Source organism: Psammomys obesus, unplaced genomic scaffold (genome assembly GCF_907164565.1).
Source record: "Psammomys obesus unplaced genomic scaffold, mPsaObe1.curated_primary_1811, whole genome shotgun sequence".
NCBI lineage: Eukaryota > Metazoa > Chordata > Mammalia > Rodentia > Muridae > Psammomys > Psammomys obesus.
This window is the reverse complement of record NW_026585895.1, coordinates 23,002,954-23,030,125: the sequence shown is the minus strand read 5'-3', so window position 1 is coordinate 23,030,125 and position 27,172 is coordinate 23,002,954. Positions and strand designations below refer to the sequence as shown.

The 27,172-nt window shown below is 43.0% G+C and overlaps 1 protein-coding gene across 7 annotated transcripts in view; it reads right to left on the bottom strand.

The window, feature by feature from the left end:
- Positions 1–27,172, bottom strand: part of Rbms1 (RNA binding motif single stranded interacting protein 1) — a 212,540-nt gene that overhangs the window by 23,984 nt on the left and 161,384 nt on the right. For all 7 annotated transcript variants that reach the window (XM_055600165.1, XM_055600169.1, XM_055600167.1 and 4 more), the window contains exons 3-6: positions 20,268–20,326; positions 15,200–15,291; positions 5,490–5,647; positions 3,667–3,746 (exon numbers count right to left, since the gene is read on the bottom strand). In XM_055600165.1, the coding sequence (XP_055456140.1) occupies positions 3,667–3,746; positions 5,490–5,647; positions 15,200–15,291; positions 20,268–20,326 (389 nt within the window). The remainder of the gene's footprint in view (positions 1–3,666; positions 3,747–5,489; positions 5,648–15,199; positions 15,292–20,267; positions 20,327–27,172) is intronic.

Genomic DNA, 27,172 nt, shown 5'->3' with positions numbered 1-27,172 from the left:
CACACACACACACACACACACACACACACACACACACACACACACACTTCCTCTATGAAACAAAATGGAACTGCATACAAAAAACTAAAGTAATTCTCTTATCATCTGCATCAGTCACCCAGTTAAAGATGGAGTCTGGGAGGATATGGACCCAACAACAGTTACCCGTGGACAGTTCACTTCAGTGACTCCTGAGTGGAATGAACCTGACTTCAACACACCTCAATGCTCTCTGGATGTGTTCCAGCTGACAAACAAGGGCGCATGCACGCTCTTGCCATTAGAGGTGGGGTCTGACCAATCTTTTATGTTACTCACTTTCAATCCACAGGATTTACTTACTTCTGGAATACATTTTTCTTTTTCTTTTTTTTTTTTTTTTGCATATGAAAGGTACTGGACAGACTCTAGGGGCAAAGATGTATTTGGCCAAATAGCGTACTTTCCTCCTCTGGATTCCTACATGTTTGTTTATTACAGAGGCTACCATGGTTCAGGGTGAGCTCAAGGACCTGACTGTTCCCCACAGGTATCCGGGATAATCTTTGCCGATGTAGCTGATATTACCACTAGTGAGATACTAGTGAGCAGGGAGCAGGGGACTGGAGGAGCACTGTGAAAAGAGCCTTCGCCAGACCTCTACCCAAGCAAGAGGAGAACTGCTGGACACTGTCTGCAGAGGCAGACAATGATGTTCTAAGGAGATGGACACAGCTGACAGAGGCTTGCTGCTCCAGACCCACAAGCAGAAAGCTGATGCCCTAGGCCTGCCGAGCAAGAAGCCCGAGAGTACAGTGTGTGTGTGTGTGGGGGGGGGGGAGATGCAGGCACTTCTCTGTCCTGTTCTAACAGTATCAGTGCCTTTCTTTCAAAGCAAAGTGAGTGAGCTGGCTTCTGAATTCTGAGCCACTGCCTCCTGGCAGGGGATGCACCGGGACTAACTGCAAACCCGAAGGCACGTCTGTCTTCCCCACATGCTACCCTGTAAGGAGCCACTGCCGTCGTTCTGGTGCTATGGCAAAGTGAAATTATTCAAAACTAATGAACACTGGTTGTTGCGCAGTATAAGTCAACCGCTGCAAGGCGTGAACATACAGAGGTGAGAAAACTGCTTCTAGGAGCTTCCGGTGTAATGGCACTGACATTTATGTTAATAAACCGCCAGTGTGGTGATGGCAGTGTGAACCCTCTGGGGGTTCCCCAGGCAGAATGGAACCCAGCTCGGTCACAGCAGGTCCCCACAGGAGAAGACAGACTCTCAGCAGTCTAGAAAGCTAAGGGGAAGCAGAGAGATGAAGGTGTAGGAGCCACAGGAGAGAACTCAGGCCAGAAGGGAGGAATGGAGGAACAGCACTGAGGAGCAAGGGCTCTGGTCAGCATGGTCTACAGTGTCATTCTGGGAATCCTGGGTATTTCCTTCAGAGGTGATGGGTGTAAGAGCATAGTCCAACAGAAGTGTGCATTTCGTCTGAAGTTCTTTGCATATTTAGGAAGCAAACCGAGGGAGGACATGGCAGACAGAACAAGCCATAGGTAGGCTGCTATAATGAGATACGAGGGATACACCACGCAGTGACAGCAGGCGTGAAAGGAATGGGCAGAGACAGTTCAGAAGAAAAGTCAAGGACTTGAATGGGAGAGGCAAAGGATAGAGCTGGCCAGGGGAAGCCAGGTCTGGGTTTCTCACTTAGGTGTCTGATTCTACTGAGGAGGGAGGGCAACAGGTTTAGTTTTGGAGACAGTGGACACGCGGAGACTGAGACTCAATAGAGAAGCTAAGAAGAGATGAATGACTGAAACCCATTGGAAGCAGGGACCAGACTCTCAAGAGTGTATAAGTCTATCAGAATTGTTGGTCACAAATGTAATACAGGGGGGAAAGGGAGTGTCCGGGTCAAGGATGACGGGGCACAGAAGGTATCAGCCACGAGCTAGTGTTCCCTTACACACCCCTCCCCTTTAAAAAGACATGCTATAGCTCTAACTTCTGGCAGCCCAGATTGTGACCTATTACAGTCAAAACCTTAAGTAAGGTTACTTACTTAAGTAAAAAAAAAAAAAAAAAAAAAAAAAAACAAAAAAACCCCGACATCACTAGGGTGGGCCATTAATCCATCGTGGCTGGCATTCTCACAAAGGGAAGGTGATGAGAAGACACATGGGAAGTGGACAGCCAACTGCAAGCCAAAGAGATCTTTGGAACAGACCCTTTCCTCATAGTCCGTAGAAGGATTCCGGCTTGGAATTCCCTATTCCTCCAGGAATTCCAGTATTCCTCCAAGCTTGCCCTTCTGGCCCCCAGGATGGTGAGTCACTCCCCTACTGTTGGTGCTATTTTGTCACAGTTACCCTAGCAAACAGAATGCTTGCCCAAAGGAATTTAAGCTGCATCGCAGGAGAAGATAACAAACTGGTAAGAACTGAGGCATGACGGGAACTAAGACTGCCCTTTTAAGGGTGTCTCAAGAAAATGCAGACAGGGACTTCACTTCAAGATCACAAAGACCAAGACTATTTCAAACACAAATAGGTACCTTCTTCTGGAAAAAAAGAAAAAAATCTTGGCATAAAGTAGTTTACACTCCTGTTCACTAAAATCTGTGGTTAAAAAAAAAAAGTCCATTATAGATATACTCACAACTTTTTGTTTCTAATTGTGACAGTTTTGTCAATGTGACACAATCTACAATTAATTACCTGGGGGAAAGTCCCAATGGCTTTGAGCATGCCTGGAGGACTGTCCAGTTAAGTCACCTGATACATAAGACCTAGCCCACTGTGCATGGCACCATTTTCTCGACAAAGGGTTCTAAACTATATAAGAACAGAGAAATCAAGGCAAGTACAAACAAATGGACACAAGCTCATCCATTCTCTCCCTGCCCTTGACAGCGGATGCAAGTTCCTGCCACGTGAGCTTCCTATGCTGATAAGAGTGTATCCCTGATTATTGAGCTCAAATAAACGGGTAGGTGAAGGGGAGAAAGGCAGATGCTGGGGAGCCTGAGGAACTGCAGGAAATATCAGTGGCAGTGTGGAGAGTCTGGCTAATCTTTGTGGTGGCACAGAGGAAGTTATAATGGTCTACTCGGACTATTCCGGTCTTAGTGTTCATCTAGCCGGCAAAAGCAACAGTGAGTGCACCAGAAAACCGAGGCTGCCCCTGAAGAAAGCACTGCAGACAGCCCAGATTTTGTAGACAGGAAACAGATGAAGAAAGCAATTCTCAACAGTAACAGGAGGAGTCCCTCGTACTTCAGATCAGAAGTTCGGGTGTTATCTTGGCATAAAGTGCTCCTGAGGTGTGGCTCTGATTAATGACAACTTAGGCAGAATGACACAGGGAAGAGACCGAAGCTGAGTGTACACAGAGGCCACAGGAGCTGAGGTCCAGGCACTCTGAAGACAAAGATGTTGAGCTCTCACTGCTATGTGTGGTCGTGGGGAAGATCAATTCTACGATGCTTTTGCATGTCGGCTCCTTACTACTTCAGGTGACACTCCAGCTCTTCGTGGTCCCTACACGTGTGAATCTTATTTGCCAATACAAACAAGTGAGTTTTTAAAGAGTAAGGTGAGAGGTTTTGGGTCTTAAGAGCCATTGTGTGCTAAAGTTACAGACAGGTGATATAAGATGGTTGATAAAACTTTGGGTAAACAACATACCAGATACTCCTGGAGGGGTCTTAATGAACTTTCCGTTAAAATGACCGATTACAGCTTCGCATTTTTCTGTTGATTCCATCCTAGTCATAAAAAAAAAATAATCATAAATTGTACATTCACAGCAGTTAGGAGACTTACAATTAGGTTTAAGATGCAAATGAAACCTAGCAGAAAACCACAGATAAAATAAACAAAAAAAGGGCTTAAGCTATTGCTTTGGCATCTCTACAGTAAAATAACTGAATCCAGAGGACAGTCTGATTTATAAAGACAGAATAAATTCTATGCAGAGTATCTCATAGCAGTCACATCAAATTTCTAATTGTTGGAAATTAAAAATTAACTCATAGTACTTAGTCACGATTTTGCATTAAAAACATTTTAGAATTTTTGTTTTAAAGATGGTCTTTTATAAATTCACAAAATTATAAGACAAGAATCGTGGTAATAGCTGGTGTCAATCAGATGATGTGCCTTATGTGTTTTTAACGTTTGCTCTGGGGTTAAAATTAAATTAGTGAACTTAATTATGTACTTTGCCATCTTAACTTTGAAGGTGGAAGAAAAAGCTGGAGCCTAATTTTACATGTACGGGTGACTAAAAACATTTAAGAAGCAGTTCTAGGGACATAATTACTTTGACTTGCTTTTCTTCAATGGAAGCATTCAATCATCTACTCAGAATGCCCCATACTCCTGCCCACTCAGCCACGCCTTAGTTTTATCTGGCAGTGACAGGTGTTAAAAAAACAACAGGATGCCACTGGACTCTGTGGGGTGATACACTTATCTGTGCTCAGAAGTATACCACAGAGGGACGGCGTGAGGCTAAACCATCAAATGTCTTCTCTGGACCACCAAATGTCTTGCTTGGAGCCTTTTCACCAATGAATGAATAAGTGTGTGCTAGAAAGGTATTTGGTTTTATTCTAGACAAGTGACTAAAAGCCAATAGAACCCAGTTGCAGCGCTTGCCTTTATAACTTAATGGCGAGGCAACAATAAGGTCCCTCAGTAATGAATGCTTTGTTGAAATCACAAGTTTGCATTAAGATGCAACTGTCATTTGTATAGCTAAGTGTCAGCATTTTCCCATCCAAACATCAGTTAATAATTTAATGCTTGCTGATACTATCTGTCAGTGCCCCACTGCTAAAACATTCTTATGTAATCCACTGTAAAATCAGCTTTTGTGTGGGGGCTGTAGGATTATAAATCTGCCACAAATCAAAGCTTTTTCAGTTTAATTTAATTCCCTAGAAACCAATTCAGCCACTAAAGTATCTTTTCTAGAAAGGAGGGGATAAAGATTCCATAGGAATGGCAAGGGTGCTCCAGGTATACCTAGAACAATCATTAAAAAACAAACCCGAAGAATCATAAACTGTTAACAGCGGCTAAGTTGATGACGTGGTTGGTATTATTTTCCCTTTTCTTTCCTGAGAGTTAAGAGATACTCAGTTTAAAAACCTAGCTAGAATCTGTTATTATGAATCAAATTTCTGTGACAAAAAGATACTGATTTACCTATGAACTGTTCACTTGTGGGAACTGACAAACATCTTGGAGTAATGAATCAAACTCTCTCAGGACCATGTGTCCAGGGTCACTGTTCTTGGGATAATTCAGGCCACGAGCTATCGGGGTACTTAAGAGTGCCTGGTTTGGGGAGCACAAAACTTCCCCCCAAAAAAAACTTGTATGTAAAGGCACACGCATTTTTAAGTCCACAGTACAACTGGATCCCATGACCCTGGCCATTTTCACCTTCTAAGTGACTCAGCACACCTACTACAATTAATAAGGAAAGGCAGCATCCTCACCTGGCAAAGCCAACACCACGGCTGGTCCCACTGGAATCACGGAGGACCCTTGTGGAAATAACCTGTCCGAAGGGCTTGAGCATATTTTCAAGTTCTTGCTCATCCATGGACAGCGGCAGGTTAGAGATGTACAGGTTGGTAGGATCTTGTTCCTGTTGCTAAGGCAGAACAGAGAGCCATCTATCACTTTCCAACACAAGACAGGTGTTCACGATAGCACCGTTTTCTTCAGCCAGCGGCTCTCCAAGTCCTGCAAGCACTACATAGTGAGGTGGGGCCTGTACGAACAAGCAAGTCACCCCGGACACTTGGAACTTGGGTCTGAATCTTGAACAACCTGCCCAGGCCAGACATGGTCCCCGATGCCATCCTCAGCAGATGTGGAAGCGACATTATTGGTCTGTACGAGTTGGGGAGGATGCTCTCACGAATCGACTCCCAGCAGTGGGCAGTGATTCCAAAATTAACCAGCTACTGCTGTCTTCAGAAGTCCATTTCGGGCTCATCGTTACACAGAAGGCTATTACTGCGAATTATTCAACTTAGCGATCAGGGAAGGAAGATTCTAGACCAACCGCGTGGAATCCAGTGAAGGCTGGGTACCACTTCCCTCCACTTCCCTACGGCAGAATCCACACTACTTTACTTTTTCTTTGCTTCTTTTTTTTGATACATAGCCTCGATACACCACAATCCCCAGCTTTCTGAGTGTCAGGATTAGAGATGTCTACACCACCGTACTTGGCTCCATTCTTTTGTGTTTTGTTTTTCAGACAGAGTTTCTCTGTGTAGCCCTGGCTGTCCTGGAATTCACTCTGTAGACCAGACTGGCCTCGAACTCACGAGATCCTGCCTGACTCTGCTTCCAGAGTGCTGGGAGTAGAGGTGTGTGCAACCACCCCCGGGCTACTAGTCTACTTCAAATAGAGGTCAACCAGAGAGAGAAAGACAGCTTCTAACTCCAACCAGAAACTGTAAGCCACAGCAAAGGGTAGAGCAAATCTCAGGTTTGAGAACAGACAGGGAAGGAATGTTGGGTCAATCTTTGTCCCACAAAGGGTGATCTGTCACGTGCCCACAGGTCACCAGGCTGTGCCTGCCAGGTACTGGGTGAGAAATGTAGAACTTCACACCCATGGGGCACCTGCAGAAGCTTCGTTTTAACAAGATGCTCGGCCCGATTAACACGCCCATCAAGTCTGACACTGGCATCAGGTCATTTTACACTCAGCTTTCTTTCGTTACAGGGTCTCAGCTGGAATCAGACACATGACTGTACTTTCTGATGAGCAGTGACCACAGCGAGTGCATATGAAGAGCATGTCATGCAAGTCCCCGGGAAAGCCTACCTGACGAGAACATTTCCTAAGTCAAAATTCACCTGTGCGCCTGGGGTTGGCACACCCTTCCCTTCAGCTTTTCCTTTGATCTTACATTTCCCTTGCTGCTAGTTGCGAAGATGAACCCAGAGCCTTGAGCTTTCCAGGCAAGTGTCCTAGCACAGAACAGTATCTCCAGTCCTCCAATTTTATCTTTACACATTAAGGCATGAGTTGACATCTCTTTAATAAGAACTATTGGTAAAGTCATTAATTGATGTCTTAGCCTTTGGCAACAGAATAATATCCTCATTATGGCTCCCTCGATTTCTGAAGTACACAGTGTCCTAAAGATATATGTGACACAGTATGCCTGTTTGCATTTTTACAGTCTTTCTAATATATCCTAGCATTAATTAAACCTGAAATGAAAATTTTCCCTTTCATATAATTCTCAACAAGCACTGACCCTTTGTGCTCTATCTTAAGTCGTTTTAAGACTTAAGATAACCTGGAGCTGAGGTTCAGCTCACTGTTGGAGCTCTTGCCCGGAATGAGCATTGATCTCGGGTACCACACATGACTGAAGAAATGGATGGATAAACAAATGAAGTAATTCAGTTTTCCACAGCATGACTTATGTCCCAGTGTTTTCAAGAATTAAAGTTAACAAAGACAGAAGTATGGACAACAAATACTAACCTGGCTTAGAACTTCCTGGCTCAGATATGAAAAAAGACAATGTATATATACCCTGGCCAAAGGTATAGAGGACTGGCTTGGAGCCCAGATGTACCTGAACCCAGGTTCTTAAAGTATGTTATGCGCAGGTCCAATAAAAAATGAGAACATTCAAGATGCTCAACAGTAACTAATTCACAAGCTAATCAAAACAGCACCTATCTTTGCATTAGCCGAGATTAGAACATCTTATGGTACCACCAGTTAACTTGATGATGAGCAAAGCATCTTACTGTCAGTTAGATAAATTATATCTTTAATGCTGAAAACATGCCATGTTATTTGACAGATGTAGGCAATAACGCATGCAGTGTTTCAAAAATACAAGGACCATTAATAAAGTTGGCTTCAGGTGTTAGGGTTTTCAAACTACGGAGTGAGGTAAAAGGGGAAGCCCTACCCTGCATTTCCACCTCAATTGCTGCCTCTACTAACCATACCCAACAAATCGCACATTTCCGCCATGAGCCGTCTCTTTTTGGACCCAACCTCCCAAATCTCTGAAGCTTTGTTACTTGTGGAAACTTACACAAGCCAGGTTACCACTCCTTGAAAATAGCTTCATAGAAAAAGGGCTTTTCCAATGCATCCCGTGCGTCCCAGACTCTCACGACAAAGCACCCATGACCCAAGTCCCATTTTCTAGCAGCTTTCAGATCAGATCAATAGAGGTGAGCAAAAACGCTTGCTATGCAAACCACAGTGGGAGGACGGATGGAGGCTCTCATTAAGGATGAGAGAATAACTGTGTAGAGAGAACACGGGGCATTGAGAACAAGCTAAAGTCAAGACACCGAACCAGACTTCAAAGTGCTCCCTATCAAGTCTGGCCCTATTTTATCAGCTGTGTTAAGCGTTTCTTTTGCACTCCAGGAATGCTAACATTGAAGAAAGTGACCACATACCCTTGCCCCGGCACTGAGCTGTAAGCTGAAGGGCTACAGTGTGAGTTCTGGGCTGGCCTAGACTACAGTGTGAGACCCTATCTCAGCATCCCCACCCCACAACAGGGGTGTCTACAACAATCTGACTTTTGAAAGACAAGCTTTGTAACCTGATCCCACTACGTGGCTGTCAAGGGCCCTCAGCACCATGTTTAGAGATGTCTCCTTCCTCAGAGGTGGACTGGGACAGAATAGAGGAGGGACTGTCACCTTTGCCACACCCTGCAAAAGAGGAAGGCTTCTGAGGCATCAAAGTAGGGTAGGGACATAATTAAGATTCCTAAATCACGCTTAGTTCCATAGTGACACAGGAACCAGCTAATTAAAGGTCATGAAAATACTTTTTAGACAGACATATGCTGTCATGACCTAAGTGTGTTACTAAGAAGTGCACACTAAAATCCTTCCAACTTTCGAAATCATGTCATGAAGATTTCAATAACATATTCAAGCACGCTCACAGAATATTACACATTCAAGTATTTTAAAAAAGGGAGCTGACAAGGTAGATATGAATACTTTCTAATATACATTTTAGTTGCTTCTGGGATAAATAGTAATGGAAGAATTACACACTTTATAGATAGTTTTAATTTAACTTGAAGGTTTACCAATGGGAGAAAAAAAAAATCCCCAAACATAAACTTAAAACACCAAAGAATGGGATGAAACTCCAGGCTGGTTGCACAAGCCACACCCCCCTCCCCCCAATCAAATCCTCTAAATGGCCATGAAGTCTCATTACTGCATATATTCATGGGAAATGGGACATAAAGCATTTATAGTAATTGGTGGTGTTTTCAATGAAGATTAATTTAGTCTCTTTAAAATCAGTCACAACCCTAACTGTTTCATTATGTCTAAATAATAAATTACTGTGTCTGAAAAAGTTATTTTGTCAATTATAGGTAGCCAGGAACAGTGGGTGCAATGGGCCTCTTTATGTCCCTCGGCAGAGATGGGGCTCAGGAGCTTTTCTACCACATGGCAGAGAGGTCCCCACATTGGCTCTGAGAGGGCTAAATGGCACTAATGCTCACTTGAGTAGAAAAGCCAGGCTTGGAGGTCTCGCATGGTGTAAAGCACTCAGTCACCATCTGAAAGAAATTAACAAAACCCTCCCTGTGCTTGTGGAATGGTTCCTAAAATGCAAGAAAGGGACTTGGCAGAAGGAACAGACATCTGTTTTCTCTTGTACTGAATAGGTTCACCCACCAGCAGATCGCCGCTGACGGTGGGTGACTGCCGACTGCTCAGAGCAGGGTAGGCCTCTGGCTAAGGGGAACTGATTTCCTGCTCATTTGCCTGCTTATTTGTTGAAAAAGTGTGCAGGCTTACCACCCGTGAGGGTCTGCTGACCCCCAGGCAGCTTCAGGAGGTGACAAAGAAAGGCCTATAGAACTCTATCTCGGATTATCCGCAGAGTTCATGCCTTACACCTTTTCAGCCAGTTGTCTGTGTTTCTTTTAATAGAATCTGATTTTTTTTTTTTTTCTTTTGGAGGCAGGTCTCACATCTGTACAGGCCAGGCTAGGCTGGAACATACTGTGCAGCTCAGGCTGACCTCAAACTCACAGTAATTCTCCTGCCTCAAACTCCCACGTTGCTGGGGTATAGGCATGCGGTATCACACCTGGCTTAGAACCCGAGTCCTTTATTTGAGAAGAAGACGCACATTTAAAACATTTGTTATGCTTCACATACACAGGCTTTCCAAGGGGTCCAAGGCCTTTTCTGTTTGTTATGTTTAGTCAAGGTACTGCTCCATGGACATAATTTCCAAGCATCCCTTTCTGGATTCCCAGTGTCTAGTCAACCTTGGAACAAAGACCTTCCCTTAATTAGTTGCTATTTTTAATCAGTAAAGCAAACGTTTCATGCCCACCACATGGCAAGTACCGAGAAAGGCTGTGGATATCAGAGCACGAGTGGAGAGGCTTAGTGTTCTCAGTTCACAGTTTTGAAATTCGGTTTTAAGTATCTGTAGGCACAGACCTCAGCCCAGGTACCTGGTACGTCCCCACCTTCCCTTCCTTTCCCTTTCGATATTTCAGACTACACAAGAGGAAAAGAATTGAATCTGTGGGTCTCGAATACATTGCAGCATCCAGATTCACTCACAAGAACAAAGCAGACAGTGACTGGTTCCTTATAACACAACCACATAAGACAGACTTTTCATAAACTTCCTTTATGAAAATCCTCTCCCCAAAAGAAGGACATTGGGTAATCCTTGAGTGCACCAGCATAAGAGGATTAAGTCCAGATACTCAAACCCACAAATTTATCAACAAGGTATCTGCTGGCATTTAAAACGTAATTTGTAGCTTTAAAGATAAAATGAAAGAGAAAACCAGGTCCTCCGGCACACAGCCACCATCCCTGCACCTACGTACTGGTCCTCCCCACAGGAGATGGAGAATCATGTCCCCTACGCAGCTTGCAGAATGAAGCCGTGACGTCCCTGAGTGGGGCTTGTTCTTAACCCTCATGGATGCTTGTCTTCTGAGTGCATCACTGATAGGACCTACAGCGTGAACCTACACCCAACCCTGTTTTGAGTAAACACACTGTGAAGATTTCTTCCAAACAGAGTCTAATATACTATGCTCCTTCGTATTACAGGGCTTGAATGGTACATAGGGAAGAACCCTATAAAGGTCTCTGTACTTCTCAATAGGTTCATAATAAACAGGCTTCTTTCTAACTCAGTTTTGACAATGGGTGTTGGTGCTCCCAGGATGCATGTGGAGAAACCAGACAACCCAAAGAAAGACTGCAAGAATTTGGCAGTTAATTGGATTAGGATGGACGGCTGACCACACAGCGCTTATCTGCCTAGAAGAGACACAGAGGCCGAGAACGACCCTCATGTAGAGAGAAAGGCAGCCATGTTCTGGGCCTCCACGTGTGGTCGGCTACCCTCTCATTACCAGCTGAGCGACAGCGCTGTCAGCAGACCTGACACAAAGCTTGATTTGTATCCCACCAGCTTGCTGTATACAATGGGTCTATGTTGTGACTCAAAAGCTGAACAACAGAAAAGGAGAAAGCTGATCGAAAGGGCCCACCAGAAGGGCTGGGAAGTAAATTACTCTCTTACTGACTGTTGGCAAAGGTAGATGGGAGGTAGGACTCCCTGCAAAGTGGCTCGGTAATACACTGAATAATCCTAGCACTCAGGAGGCAGATGTGGCAGAATTCTGGACTCAAAACCACCTTGGGCTATGGGGTAAGATCTCTCAAAAATCCAAAAGAAGTGACCACACAGAGCGGTTCCAGAGTGAGTTAGAGTTCTCTAGGAAGGCTGTCTATGAGGCAGGGAGACATAGTTCATCAGTACGGCTGAAGGCTAGCGTCGGGGAAGGGTGGTAGGTTGGGGAGAGAGCTTAGAAAAAACTCCCAGAGTGCTTTATGAGAAAGAACATCAGTGTATTGCCCAGGGGAGAAGTAAACACCAGATTATCACATCACTGTTAGGCCAACAAACCTTCCCATCCTTTGCTACTGCTTCAACTCTGAAGGGGTTAGGAAACACAGCTAGGGAGCTGAGAAAGACTGGGTGGAAACACATGCTGCAAACATGCCAATGGAGCGCACTTGACTCGGGGGAAGAGAAACTTCACCACTGTCACCCGACATTCAGAGTTACTGTGAAATATGACTGTATATTTAAATTAGAAGTACTACACACCATACATTACCAATCTCTTCTTGAAAACTGTCTAGCTTCAAAATGTTAATCAAATGTTAAAACATTTTGCATTATTTTAGCTAAGGAAAAAATTATAATACACTATATATAATATATATAAAACATATATATACACTATATATATATAGTGTATTATATACTATATGCTATATATATAATAGTAGTCACAACCCCAAGAAACCTTCTCAAATGAAATTAGATTTCGCTACAACGTAACTAAGCTCATTCATCATATGTGGCCTATATAGGCACATAATAAATGACTGTTGGGATGGAAACCTTCAGATGATGATCAAACCTTCTAGATGATCAAAGAGTCAATACAGTTACCAGCAAAAAAGTACAATGTTGGCTGCGATGGCCTCCTTGGAACCAACAATAGCCAGTGTGAAACCTCTATATATGACCCTGCATTCTACACGTTGCTTCTGAAGCACAATGGTCTCCCCAAAAGACTCTTACTTAAACCGCACGTCTAATGGGGTTGGACAACATGGATGCACACAGGAATGGTTGTAAACGGACTGAAGGAGATGTTACAGTTCGTGGCTTTTAGATGTGAAAAAAAAAAAAAAAAAAAAACAAGAGACGGGCCTTTCCGAAATGGGAGTAGCTGCAGGAGCCATTGGAACACTCCCGAATGCTATCCAGGGAGAAAGGAGGAGCTGCTCGGAGGGAGTTAGGATGCACAGAGTGAAGGAGGTGCTGCTCATCACAGTCTAGTCACACCCACGCTGCAGGGCGGGAGAAAACATGCTACAGTAGGAAAGCAGTGCAGGCTCCCTGGGTCCACTAGGCACACGCACCGCTTTTCAACACCAACACTGGCCACTGATCACAGGGTGGCCAGTCATCTGGAAACCAGGGTGCCTTCTATTTCCCGTTTCTGTTTGTCTTACCTTTTACTTGGAGGTGAAGAATACACAATGGCCAATGTGGTGCCAAGCTGTGAGGATTATGTGTGAAGCATTACTTTAGAAAAGCAATCTCCCTTTTATGAATCCCTAAAACTTTTACCTGTGCTGACTCTTGTCTTCAAAGTATCAGTGTGCTACTGCAGCTGTAGAGCTTCAAGCAGCTAATTTAGCTCTCAGGTTTTTGTAGGTGATCTATGTCTTCCTCATGGTCCTTGAACTCCCATGAGTCTTCATTCCTACACATGTGAATGTTCCTCAGGGAGTGATCATGTGCTACTATTCAGAAGTAGCCAAGGACAGTCCCCAATAATTTTCCTCTGCACTTCATAAAGCCCAGTAATAGAAAACTATTGCTCTTTTGAAAAGAAGACTTGAAATAGCATACAGCCAAATTTTAGGCTTGAAAATATTTGCCACAACAACTGATACAGAGGGGGAAAAAACCCCACTATTATCTTCACAAATGCACTATATTAGGTGCAAGCTTGCATTTGGTCTATAAAGACCAGGACATAAGTATTGGTTTAGATGATGTGACTCTGAGATGCTTTTAGTGCATAATGAAATTCGAGTTACTGAACACAACATGTAAGGGGCTTCAGGGATCAACTCGTTTCTGACTCTTCTTTTTAATAAAAATATGCTTACTTGAAAGCTATCTATGTTTGTAAACCCAGCAGTCAGGAAGTAGACAAAGAATCAGAGGTTCAAGGTCATCCTCAGCTACACAGGGAGTACACTGAAAGCAGGCTGGAGGTGAGCAACCCGTAGTCCCTTTAGCTTTAGAACCGTAACTACACTGGATCAATGGTTTTCACCATGCCAAACTCACCACACCAAGTTCATGAAATCACCCAAGGATGTTAGCATCTTATAAATCTGGATGTGTCTGCACACGCCCGCGACAGTGTGCTCACTGATATCAGAGGAGAAGTTGCAGGAGTTAGTCCTCCCCGTCTCCCATATTGGTTCCAGGGATTACACCCAGGCTGTCAGGCTTGGCAGTGAGGAAGTTTTTTTGGTTTGGCCATCTCATCACATTTATCCAGACTTTGATGATGAATTGGAGGTGAAACAAGACATAGACTCGTCATTTAATCCAGTCACATTTCTAAGTGATGACATCTTGGATTCTAGACAGGTTTTTTGGGGGGGGGGGTGTTTAGACAGGGCTTCTTTAGGTTTTTAACCTTGCTAGGAAACTAGCAAAAGAGAACACAGCTCAGAGAAAGCATTATGCCCTGCAGTAATTAAAATCCATGCATACTGTGCAAGAATGCTTATGAAGCGTGAACCATATGGTCTCCGTTTTATAGTCCTTGAGCACTTAGGCATATTCCTCACTTGGAGGATTATTTCAGCAATATTTCTCATCTAGAATGATCAATGTTCACCAGAAACAAGTCTTGAAGAAACTCCATATAAAATTACCAAAGGACAGACTCATATTACATAAATAATCAGCATGTAAAAGGCATCTCACTATTATACAGGTAAAAGAGCGTCTATGGCATTTATTCATAGCCAACCTCTCATTTGTATAAATCCAGGTGTGAGCCAGTTATATATCTCTTCAAAAGAGGACATTATGTTCACCTTCTGTCTTTAATTGTGTGTGTCTGAGTATGGAGGCCAGAGGTTTACATTAGATGCCCTTCTCAATAGCTCTCATTTTTTTTTTTTTTTTTTTTTTTGACAAGATCTCTCATTGAGCCTGGACCTCCTCCTATTCCCTGACCAGTGCAAAGCCTACTGAAGCACTCGCTCCTCAGGGCCTGGCTTGTTATATGCCTGCAAAGGATCTGAACTCAAGTCCTTCCGTTTGCATGGCAATCACTTCACCAATCAGCCATCCCCCAATTCCCTTATTAAATTAATCTCCTGTTTATCACACAAAGAAACGAGTTTCGCTGTGACATTTCTACACACACACACATACTATTTTGTTTTTATTTACACTACCGTGAGGAAGAACGCCTTTGTGTAACTGCTATTGCTGAGAACCCGAGTACATCCTCAGTTTTTGAAGGGATGGAGGGACAGCAACCTTCAGGGAGACACAGCGTCCACTCACCTTTGCCATCTGAGCCTGGACTCCACTAGCCTTCAGGGCGGAGACAGCTTTCTGGGCTGCTGCAGGGCTGTCAAAGTCAACAAAGCCATAACCTAAAATGCAAAAGACACTCTTCTTAAGGACACAAGTGTTAGAAGAAAAGAAAAACAAAACAAAACCACCCCAAGAACTTCATGTTGGTTCTGATACAGGCAACAGAAGCAGATGTGTCCTGTGGGCACACAGGTATCCATAGCCATGGTACCGTGGCTTCCTCAGGTCCTTCAAAGCATCACTTAAAAGCAGGTGTGTAGGGGTGGGGTTGAGGCGAGCGTAGATTTGAGCTTTGTCCTCTTAAAGGTCTTCTCAGGTATCAATAGGAAAAACCTGACACTTAAGTTGATAATCAGGGTGAAAAAGGAAAGGGGTGTTACGAGTGTTTTGAGACAAACTTTTAAAGGATACAACAAAAAGATGAAGCTATCTGACCGAGCTGTAAAGTGACAGAAACAAAAATTGTACATTCGATAGGCTATCTCTTAGATTTCCAAGTTAAAGTAAGTATAAATATTTGATACTCAAATAGCTTCTAGTTAAAAGTACTCATTTACCTAAAATAACAGTAGCTCCCTTCAAAATTCAGGCAAGAATGGAAATGCCTCCAGATACCTCAAATAGATATTGTAACCATGTCTGTATGAAGCTTAACGACATGCAACATAGAAAACATATAACTGCCTAAAAAAGGCTCTGTACAGAGCTCATTTACCTGTGGTTTCACAAACACTGTAAATGAACTTATCTTTTCTGTTTCCAGGCCACAATAAATCAAAACCGGAAATTAAGCGGTGGAGGGATGAGGTGGGTAGGACTGAAAAATATGTCCACAGATGCCAAAGATGCAGACTAGCGAGAAGGGCTGCCACAGTACAGAGCAAACAGCCACAGCCTTTGTAGGTCCATCAGAAGTCACTGCCTGAAAACAACCAGTTTCCACTGTAGTAACTCCAAGGACCACCTAAGGATACTTAGGACAATGTGAAGGACTAGCTAGGAGCCTGGCCCAAATACCAGCTTTTTTTCTGAACTCAAGTCACTTAGGAAGTTTTATTTTTGTATAGATGTATGTCTTTGTTATACATGTGTGCATATATGCGAATACATACATGAACATGATTTATTTAAATTTTCGGCTTGAGGCATGGTCTTGCTGTGTGGCACAGGCTACCCTGGACCTGCATAGCTCCTCAGCCTCATGAGTAGATATACTACCACACCTGGCTCTAACTGATTTTAATTAAGTGTCACTTGAAAGAGAATGGTACTGTTTGGACGTCTGTGAAGTGGGGGAGCCTGGCCTGCCACTGGTCCTCAGATTTTATGAGGAAAAAGTAATTCTGAGAGCATTGTGCAAGCATACAGCAACGAAGCAATACAGGAACACTCAACAGCCATGTGGCAGCACTAGCCTCAGAAGCTGCTTCTTCACAAAGTAAGTTGTAATGGAACAGACTATCGATTACAGAAGTGGCTGTTTCAGGAGAGATGGAGGCAGAAGCTGAAACAAGCAGAGGCTTCTTTATATTACTTAGAATTGGACCGAGAGGGGCTTAGTCTGATTTAGCCAGTACAGAAATAGCTGGGTTGAGAAGAAGAAAACAAAACAAAACAAAAGGCAGCTGATCTCAGTTAAGGCAGAAAGCACTCCCCAACTGCCAGGCTAGGAGATAGGTTGAACATGTTCGGGGCTTATGCTAATATGCATCACTCTTGGATACACAGGAAAGCTCTGTTCCTGTCTTCCTCATACCACACGGTTTCTGGAGCTTATAAACGAACAGCCTGCTGCCCTGAAATGATGCAGCTCCTCCTGGTGTAAACTTATTCCACCAACTCTGCCACTGCCAATACATTACACTAAGCACAACATCTATACTATGACACAACTTACTGCACTGGAGCTGTAATCTGCACGTGTAGCAGGGCCATTCTTAATAAGAGAAATACACAAGTGTTGCATTCAGTCATTGTCAGTGTGCTTTTCTGGTCTTTGTTGGATCCTACCCTAAGAATTCTTAACTGTTTCCTGAAGATAAACACAACAGCTAAGCATGTAACTATGTGGTTTCCATTTATCTGTGCTACTTTCAAGTAAAGGTAAGACCTCTAAAGTTGTATAGTGGGTCTATAGGATTAATTAGATTTCATTTTAAGAACAGGGAAGCCACTGTCTTTGATGGTGAGGCTTACTATGTAACGTGCAGGTTTGCTGATGTTCCCCAAAGATTAAGTCATCAGGGCCTTCAAAAATCACAATTATCTTGCTTACTGATGTCTGCCTCCAATGGGCAGGACTGTGCTTTTTCATTCCGACTTCGGCTTCTATCAGACACAGGCTCGTTGTGATAAGACAAACTTTTCTGTCCGCACTTTATCAGTCTCATTTATTCCTACCCCTTTTTTTTTCTTACGGGCCTCATGATCTGACTTTGATCCCCAGGACCCAAATGGTGGAAGGAGAGATCCAAAACCAACAGGTTATCTTCTGACTTTCATATAGTGTACAAACACACACACACACACACACACACTCTCTCTCTCTCTCTCTCACTTTCTCTCATCTCATCTATAACTCAGTTTCTCAGTCAATCCTTTGTGAGCTTTCCTGTCCTGACCTGCCTGTGACATTACTGATAAGTACTTAAAACCCATTTGTTTGCTAAATTTTAACAAAAATTGAAATAAAAAAATGCCAACTGAATCTTCAATAACTAATGCATCTTATTCAGACTTATTTTCTTCAGCTTAACTTTGTCCAAAAGAGAGGCCACCAAATACATTTGTGAAAAAGTTTCATGACCTTCTAAGATATCTTGGTGTCATATGTGAACTTCTTGAATACATTTAATCTCTAAAAATTGCATTTAATATAGTCTTTCTTATTTTTAGTAATTCTCTAATCTCGTTACTAATTTATGCATCTTCACCCAAACTATCATATGTGGGAAAAAAAAATCTCACACACACACACACACACACACACACACACACACACACACACACACGCCATGGCAAGTTACCATAGGTAGCACGCTCCCTGGCTGGATTATGAACCAGACTGTTACTTACTTCTCATTTCTCTCTATTACTTTCCCGCTCCACAAATTCATTCTTGCCCGCTTGACTATAAGCCCACTCTTGATCACCTTCTCCTCTTACCTATACGCCATATCCCTTACCCAGCCTGGAAGCTAGTGAGACTGAGAATCTTAGAAGGGGTCAAGCCTGGCCCCACACTGGGCAGTGTCTCCCAAGACCAGCTTGATGCGAAGGTGTCCAGGAGACTTGCTGGACTGACCATCAGCTCTGAATCACCCTTACTTTTATCTAGAAGCCTCTTAAGTCTCTCCACATTAGCCAAGGGCACTGTCTAGTTGTGCAGTTTTGCATGTGGTAGTGTGAGATTAGCTGTCGTTTCTTCTTAGGCGTGCCCTTGCCCAGACCTCACTGAACATGCAGGAGAATTCTGGCTTCTAGGAAGGAGGCAGCCACTGGAGAAGAGAGTACAGTGGTGTCCCTTGGTGTGGCATGCATGTCCTGGGGGATTCAACCGGGAGGAGGGGTTCTCCCCCACTTATCCTGGCTGCTCCACTTTTCAGCAGTCTGAACTGCCACACCAGATTCCTTTGGAGTGAGGAAGAATGGGAGGGAAGGATGGTAGGCTAAAACCATTTATCTGCTGTTATTTCTCTCATGGTTTGAAGTTCACTTTGAGATCAGCTTCCTGCTTTGTGCTTGGCAAGTGCCTATTTTTCTCCATAAAAATAAGACATTTCTTTTTCCTGTTTGTCTCTGATCTCCCAAATCATTTATTGATGTTAAATAAGACTAATCTTGGCAACTAAGTGCATGCACTTCCGCATGCATTTGACTGTCTCTGGTTTAATTCATTTTAAATATTTATTGGGTACGATTCTACATAAAGCACACTCTATTCACTGTCCTAAGGCAAAACTGCCTTAATATGCCATGTTGATTAAACACGGGCTTAGCTATTTCCCACAATAGCTCCTTTAAATCTAGGCCCTTTGAAGAGGAGAGAATACAATGACACACTTCAAGTCTAGATTAAAGGAAAGGACTGGCTTACAAGCGGAGGCCTCACTATAGGCTTCATTTATGTGCCCTGCCTTTTTCATTGCTAAGCCAATGCCCCTTCACCACTGCTTGAAAACCCAGGGTCTAATTAACGAGGAGATTTGCCTTCTCTGCCTATTTCTGTCAACCTTGCTTCAATTCCCAGGGTCAGTAGTTAGATTCAGAGTCAGCTGACTCCATTCTTCCATTTTCCTAGAAATCACATGCCCATTGTTAAGATGCTGGATCATTAAAAGTCAGATGCATGGAGCATCTGCGCTGCCCTGCTCTAGACGCTTTCCCTCGCAGCTCAAGGAGCTGGATGAGCTCATCCTAATTGCATGGAAAACTGAAGGTCAGTGCATCAAATTAATGCAGCAGCATATTTCAAAGGGGCGCGTGACCTCCCTTCCCTGGTACAATTTGGTCAGTGAAAATGGCTCTCTCCTCCCGCCGCCAATATTGTCAACAGGCATTCAGCAGAGAACAATCGGGAGTATTGAAACATGTAATTAAGTACTGCTTAAAACTACTCTATTCTAATTAATAGAGCCAATTTACACAATATGTAATCTTTTCAGTTCTTTAGTACAGTCCAATGGTCTTCAGTAAGCAGCTCTAATCTCCTTGGGCTCAGCAAAGGAAAGCTATTCTCCAGTTCTGCTCCCCCTTTTAAAGGCAGGGGCTGAAAGCCAACTCGTATTTTGCATGTTAACTCTAATGGCGCCAAATCCTGAGTTCTGGCAAACTGCTAGCTGTTGGGTTTCCAGCCAAAACTCAGCCGGGGACAAAACAAACGTAAGCAATATGCTGACATTGTGCAAGACAGAAACTGGGTGCCGTATGAGATTTGCTTTTTAATACCATGAGGCTAGTTGTGAAAGCTAAGGCCACTCCATCATCCCTCTACAGCCATGACTGAATAAACGACTGCCCACGAAAACATACATACCTTTGCACTTGTTTGTTGTCTTATCCAAAATTGCCTTCGTGGAAACTATTTTCCCATATCTAAAACAAAAGGGGAAAAGAAGAAGTTACGAGGAACTCTTATTCATGTCTAAGTCCAAAGAACACACATTATTTTTTTTTTAAACATCTGCAAACTTTAAAGTACAAGATGTTCTTTACTAAGGAGAAATGCAGTGAGAATTCTGAACTTTAAACTAAAAAGAGGAATGGCCAGGCTTCCCCTTTGAAGCTCTGAATTGAGTTTGATGTTTAGCTTTGACGAACAGGTAGTTTCCTGACAATCTTCAGTGGAAGAATGCACTATACACTCTAAACAAAAAAAAATAACAAAATTAAAAAAAAAAAATCCCCCCTTCTGGTAATATGACGTCTGTGGCCAACTACAAAGCCAAATACGAGGCCACAGTTCTACGACCCACACAGGTTTTATGAAATACAGACAGTGGGAGAGTTGTATTGTTCTATTCATTCCGGTTCAGTGAACAGTGTTGTGTGGCCATAGGTTGGGTGGCAGGTATATATGTATTATGCCAAAGGCTTCTATGTTCACACATATTACTAATATCACTTCTAGCTCAGTAATAACTATTTAGTTGGCAAGAGTGAGCATGTCCATGTGTATAAGGTGGACAGTTGAGACTACAAAACAAAACTGGGATTAATCATCACTTACATGATGGTGTGCATGGAAAAACGTGGTTAAATTTCAGAAACTGGGGGAGAGGAAAAATCTAGAATACTCTGATCTAGTGCACTGCTGCTAAAGAGTAAATGTAATATATATGTATATGCATATAGACAGATTCTAACCCCAGACCCTTTCAGTGCAGAACCCGAGGAAAAGCCCTGAAGCCTACATTTGCTTTCTAAAAACTCAGGAGAAAGTTTGAAAAAGGCAGTATTTAAAAATTTAAAATGAAAATAAACTTTAAAGATATGTGCAGAACCTATTTCATGACTCAGGGGCCCAAATTTCCTCACGTATACACATTAAGTTCTAAAATTCCACTTTCCTGATGGGTAATTTGCAAATTTTTAAACTTGCTCTCTTACACCTTTCTCATTCCTGACTTTTGAGGACTAAAAAACAGAATGAGTCTTATTGCTGGGAGGGAGCTGGGTGCCTGAGCACTTGTCTAGCCTGTCATAACCACACCGAGGCACTGAGGAGGTAGAGAAAAGAAACTTGGGTCTCAAGTGTGTTAGGCAATCAAAGAATTCTGCATCCCACTTCACACCACCCCGAATATTATACACTTAGACTCGTACATTGAAAGCAGCTGAAATACATTTGTCTGAAAGAGGCAAATGGCATGAGCCACCTCTCTTGTCCATTTAATTCCCCTTCTTCCACTCTGTATAATCATGTAGTCAAATGAGTTCTAACTAGGCATGAAAGTAAAGATAATTTAAGGTTCAAATGATAATTATATCCACGAGGCATAATGCAGCACAAACACCTTCAATTCCCCAAAGAAACACTGGGCATTTCTAACAACATTGCCATGGATCACTAACTCTACAAAAACAGTTGTAAAGGAGCACAAATGCTAAAAAACAAAGACAGACAGAAGGAGGACCCTCTAGCAGCCACTCACTTTCCAAGGTCCCAGGCTTCACTATTTCCAGCCACTCAGTCTTCAATGAAAGCACTTCTTAGACTCTGTCACCCTCACTTTTCCCCGAGGCAGGGGAAGCCGGCAGGACCCCAGCTTAGAGCAAGGGACTTGAGAGTCACACCACAGCTATGATGCCTGAGTTCTCAGACAGACAGCCTTCTGTCAGACACAGGGTAGGACGTGGAGGAGGTCAGGAGTTGGCACTGTCCCTCCTGCTGCCGCTTTCAACACTTCATGATGGCAAAGATGTGGAGACGGAGGGGTGGGTGAAAGAGGGTAACGGCCCCCGCCACACCTCTTGCCCTGCAGAGCTCTGCCTTCTAGGTTGCCTGTGACACTGCAGCTCACTCTGACACCTAGGGGAACCAGTACCCACAGGGCTGGCTCTCCTAACATTTCAGTGGCCCCTTTCGGGTTCCATATCCAGTCTACTTCCTTGCCTCCCTCTTTAAATTTACTATTTGACCCTTGACTCTGGCCTTATTTGGACATTTATCCAGAGATACAGCTGTAATTAATTTTTTTTATGATGCCATTTCTCTTTCCTGACTTTTCCCCCACAAATTCTGCAAGAGCTTTTGTTTGTGCCTTTACCTCTTTCTACTTATATGCCTTGACAATAAGATATCAAGTATTTAGTTAAAAATTGCCTCATGTCCATCACTTTCTAATTTCTATTCTCAAAAGCACCCCAAACACATATTCCATCTCCTCTTTATTCAAAAGCACTTTTACTCTTTTTCAGTCTTCCAACAAGCTAAGGTTACAGGAGACTGTGTCAACACAGGCATTCCTGAATGCAAGCAGTAACCCTGCTGAGTTTTGCCTTCGATGCTTCCAAAATTCCCTGCGTAGACTTATTTTAAAAGCACTGAGGAGTCCCACCACCTCTACCCATCCTTCTAAGAGGACCTCTGCTGCATACATTTAACCTCAACCACTTTACACATGCCCATCCCATACTCGTCTTGATCCCAAAGGACCTGTGCAAATCTTTTCTTCCCAGAAGCCAGCCCTAATTGTCTCATTGATTCACTGAGGAAATAATAAAGGGGATTACAGTTACCAAATTCCTACTTAGGCTCTTAGAGCTACGCCCCATACAATGATGTTACGTGTGGTGTGTTACATACGTTATGCATTTTCCTTATTTCAAAATCTACTATTATGCCCATCTTTGTAAATGGTAAAAACCAAACCAAACAAAATCATGGTTTGAGCCTAGGACTAAAGACTTTGCCTAAATTTCCAAAGTCAAAAAAAAAAAAAAAAAAAAAAACCAAAACAACAACTCATGTTATCTAAGTTTTCATTGCAACCTATCTAAGGAAGTGATTGTGAGAAGCCATTTGTCCCTCATAAGCTCAGCTAGGAAACGAGTTGGGAGGTCTAGACTGGTCTCTTCCCACTTCGGTAGTGACAGATTTTTTTTTTCCCCTCAAGGCCATGCAGTTTTTGTTTGTCTTTAGCCTGAAAAAACACATGATTGACAAGGGGGAAAAGGAACAGAAGAGGCATTTCTGAAATGTACCAGTTTTACTTTCCACTGTGGTTCATCAGCTCGTGGGCTTGGGCTGAAAGACTGTGACTTCACAGAAAGTTAGAAAGGCTTCCACTCCGCCAGCGGGGTTGCGGCCTGCTGCCTCCTGCGTACACCGAGGGGATTATCTAGAGCCACTGAAGAGTGTTAAGGGGTTTCCCCTTTCATTAAGCAGCTCCATGCTGTCAACTCAGCACAATGCACATGGTCACCATTGCCCTGAGAGCTTTGCTTGCAGTAAGACTTAATGAGGGTGATGGCAGCAGAGGGTGGTGGTGGTAAGGGGGTGTTACGGGTTTAGAACTTAATCTAAGTCTACTGCCAATCACCAGCACTCACAAGATTAACAGATGTTTGGTTACAGATTCATAAAGGAACCGAGCCTTTCAGCTTCTCTTGTTCCCATTTGAAGCTTAATTTGTTTGTTCTTTTAAATCATTAAGGAAAAGAGATGTCCACCGTACAGGGGAAAATAGAGGCTCTTGACTGGCAGAATACACACTCCAAGAACACCGAAGAGGAACACACCCAAGAACGAGAGGTGTAGGACCTTGTGGAAACCAATGTGCCCTATGTTGGTTCTTTAGGTTTTATCCAACTTCAAAGTAAGGAGGCTCAGACCACAGCCCTTGCTACCCTGATTATAACACTCTTTGCTAAGAGGAGCTAATCCACTTCAGAGGAAGCACTGGCAGAAAAAGGATAAAGAGTAATTAAGAGACGTGGCAGCAGAATAATTAGAATTTCAAAGGGAGAGTATAACAAGTCAGAATTCACATTTATACCCACTTGCTCATGGGGACACGGCTGAAGAGCTGCTTGGAAAGGGCTACAGCTTCTTTAGTTTGCAAGACAGCTTTCTCCTTTCTCCTCCATTTCTACTCATGAATAAAATTAAATATATCCTAGTTTTAATTAAAAAAATTATCTGTCTACATAGCTTTCTCCATTCAAAATTATACCTTTCTTTTTAGTTTATTTTAACCACTACAAAGGCAACATACTACTGGAATTCGAACACAGATTGTTAGGTTGACAAAATTAAAATCACCCCAAGTCCTAGACCTACATGGTGGAGGTCCATCTTTACAGGCTGTAAGTGACCTGCACGTGCAAACGTGGGCACACAACACTCTTTCCCTTCCAGGCTTTCCAATCCCTCTTCCAAGTTACGAGAGAGCTCTGAAAATGGGAGTCTACGCCAGCCACCACCGACAGATGGCGATCACGGTTGTATCTCTTACTACTGGTCCTTTCAAAAATTTAAGGTACTGGCAGTGTTTGTGCTCGACCTGGAATATATTCTGGCCATTATTAAAGCTGAAAAAGCAATGGAAAAAAAAATATATATATATACCAATAACAAGAATATGTGCTTATGTAAATAGAAAAAGAGACATTACATTTGAGAAGGCCATATACTGCTCATGAATATAGGAGGATGGCTTATGTTTACTTTAAACGCAGGTGCATTCCTTGAGAACAATAGGGAATGATGTAACTCTGTAAGTGATAACAAACTTCGAAAGACGAACAGATATCATGAAATGAGGATAAACTAAGGAAACACTGGAAGCTGGCAACATGGTTAATTCAGGTGGGAGAAAAACCCAAAGGCATACTTTATATTAACACAGCTCTTATTTTGTGCCCCAGAATGCTGAGTGACTGTCTCATAATTTAATCTTCACGACAACCTTTGAATAGGTGGCCTACGATTTCCACTTTGTTCATGTGCAACCCAGGGAGCAGAGTGAGCCTGCTTGGGGTTACACAGCTGACAGGCAGCAAGGACGCAGGGCAGGAAGTTTGCTTTGGAGTTTAAAGGCCACGCATGTTGACAATTCCAGAAACCTGGGTCACCAACCACACATAGGTTCAAAGCAATTCCACTTGGAGTTGCATGCTTCAGACTGTCACCGCTCATGTCTCTAGGACGGATGCTGAGGACATTCAGAGAGAGGTCACTTTGGTCTATCTTGGGATAAGATGCCCAAGATAAAATATGTCAGTGAGGGGAGACACAACTGATCTTAAAGTTTAAAAGGAATCATTCATAGGAACAAAAAATGTGGACAGTCAGTCAAATCCCCCTTGTTATTTTGGAATGGTTAGGGGAGGAGAAAACCCTCATATACAAATACATGCCCCTCTCCCCCCCATGTGTATACCTACAGCTAAATGGCCAGACCCCATATATCCCCACACAACCATAACCCCATCCCGACCAGAGAGGCTCACAGATGACGCTTAGGATGTGAGCTTTCTGGCTTGCCTTCACTTATTGCTTTATTTTGTCAAGGGCACCTCAGGAAAAAGGGATTTCCTAAAATCTGCCTTAGCTCATCAAACTGTGTGGTCGGACAGAGGAAGGAAGACAAAGCACAAATGCCATCTTCTTAACAGGAAAGTCTGTTAATGAAGAAGGCCTAGGGCAAGACAGGAGGGATTTACCCAGGCTGCTATGCATTCCCACTACCTTAAATAGTTAAATTGGTAATACTTTCTCTACTTATTTAGTAAAAGAAATAGTAGGGATTTGAGGAGGAGATACAGTATGTGAATATTTTGCATTAGGTGCAATCAAGTTCACACAGATTTTCTGAGGCTTTATGTTTCACTCTGACAGTTTTCATGGTTTCCAGAAAACTGGTCTAGGAAATGAAGATATTAAGTATATATGAAGACATTCCAGTTTTCATTTCAGTTATCTGAGGCAAACTCAGGTAACCACCTCCTCCACTTGTGCTATATGGCTGCAAGGGGCCGCATACACACTGTACAGGGAACTGTGCCTTACACAGCTGGACATGGAGCCAGAGTTTCCGGAAGGAAAATGCTTGGCAAGAAAAGCAACTGCAGACCTGAAGGTCAGTTACAACTGAAGCCCTGCTGCGGAAGGCCAGCCGATCACAGGAAAGACAAGCATAGCATGAAAGAAGAGATCAAATCAAGAATGCAACTCACCAATATTCATAGCATGCCCTGGGATGACCTTTACCACACAAGACCTATGAAAAATGTATGAGATGCCAGATCTACTGTAGAGGGGACAATCCTTTGAGGGATGTGAGGAATTTTCAGTACGAAACCACCTTAGTACTAAATAAAAATACAAAATCTTGTCTGCAGAATCCTAATCAGAGAAGGCATAAACACAGAGGGAAGGTCAAGTCGAGCAAGACAGCCTCTGGGGAGCAGGAAGAACCATAAACAGCAGATATTTTCATGCAAACCTATGTGAGAACCACAGAAATCAGGGGTGGGAAGGCCCTAGGGTGGCCCACCTTCCAGAAAAAGGGAACAGATCTTGGCCGGAGACTTCTCAACTGTAGAACTAAACGGCAAAAGCAAGATTTTAGCAGGATTCATAAAACAACAACAACAAACCAAAAAAAAAAAAAAAACAAACAAACAAACAAACAAAAAAAAAAACAAAAAACAAGTTTATACCTAGGATCAGCAAAGACAGCCATGTTTTAAAATTTATTTTGCTGTATGCTTAAAAGTTAACTCTGGATGACTGACGAGAGCTGGGGGTTTCCGGAGGCCAGCAGAGATTTAAGACAGAGGGCTTCTCTGATTTAAATGCTCAATTAAACTTCTGAGAAAAACAGTCCCAGGTGTCTGCTACAGAGAGCCAGGAGCTCAATCATGAATTCAGAAGGAAAAAAAAAAAAAAGAAAGAAAGAAAGAAAGAAAGAAAGAAAGAAAGAAAGAAAGAAA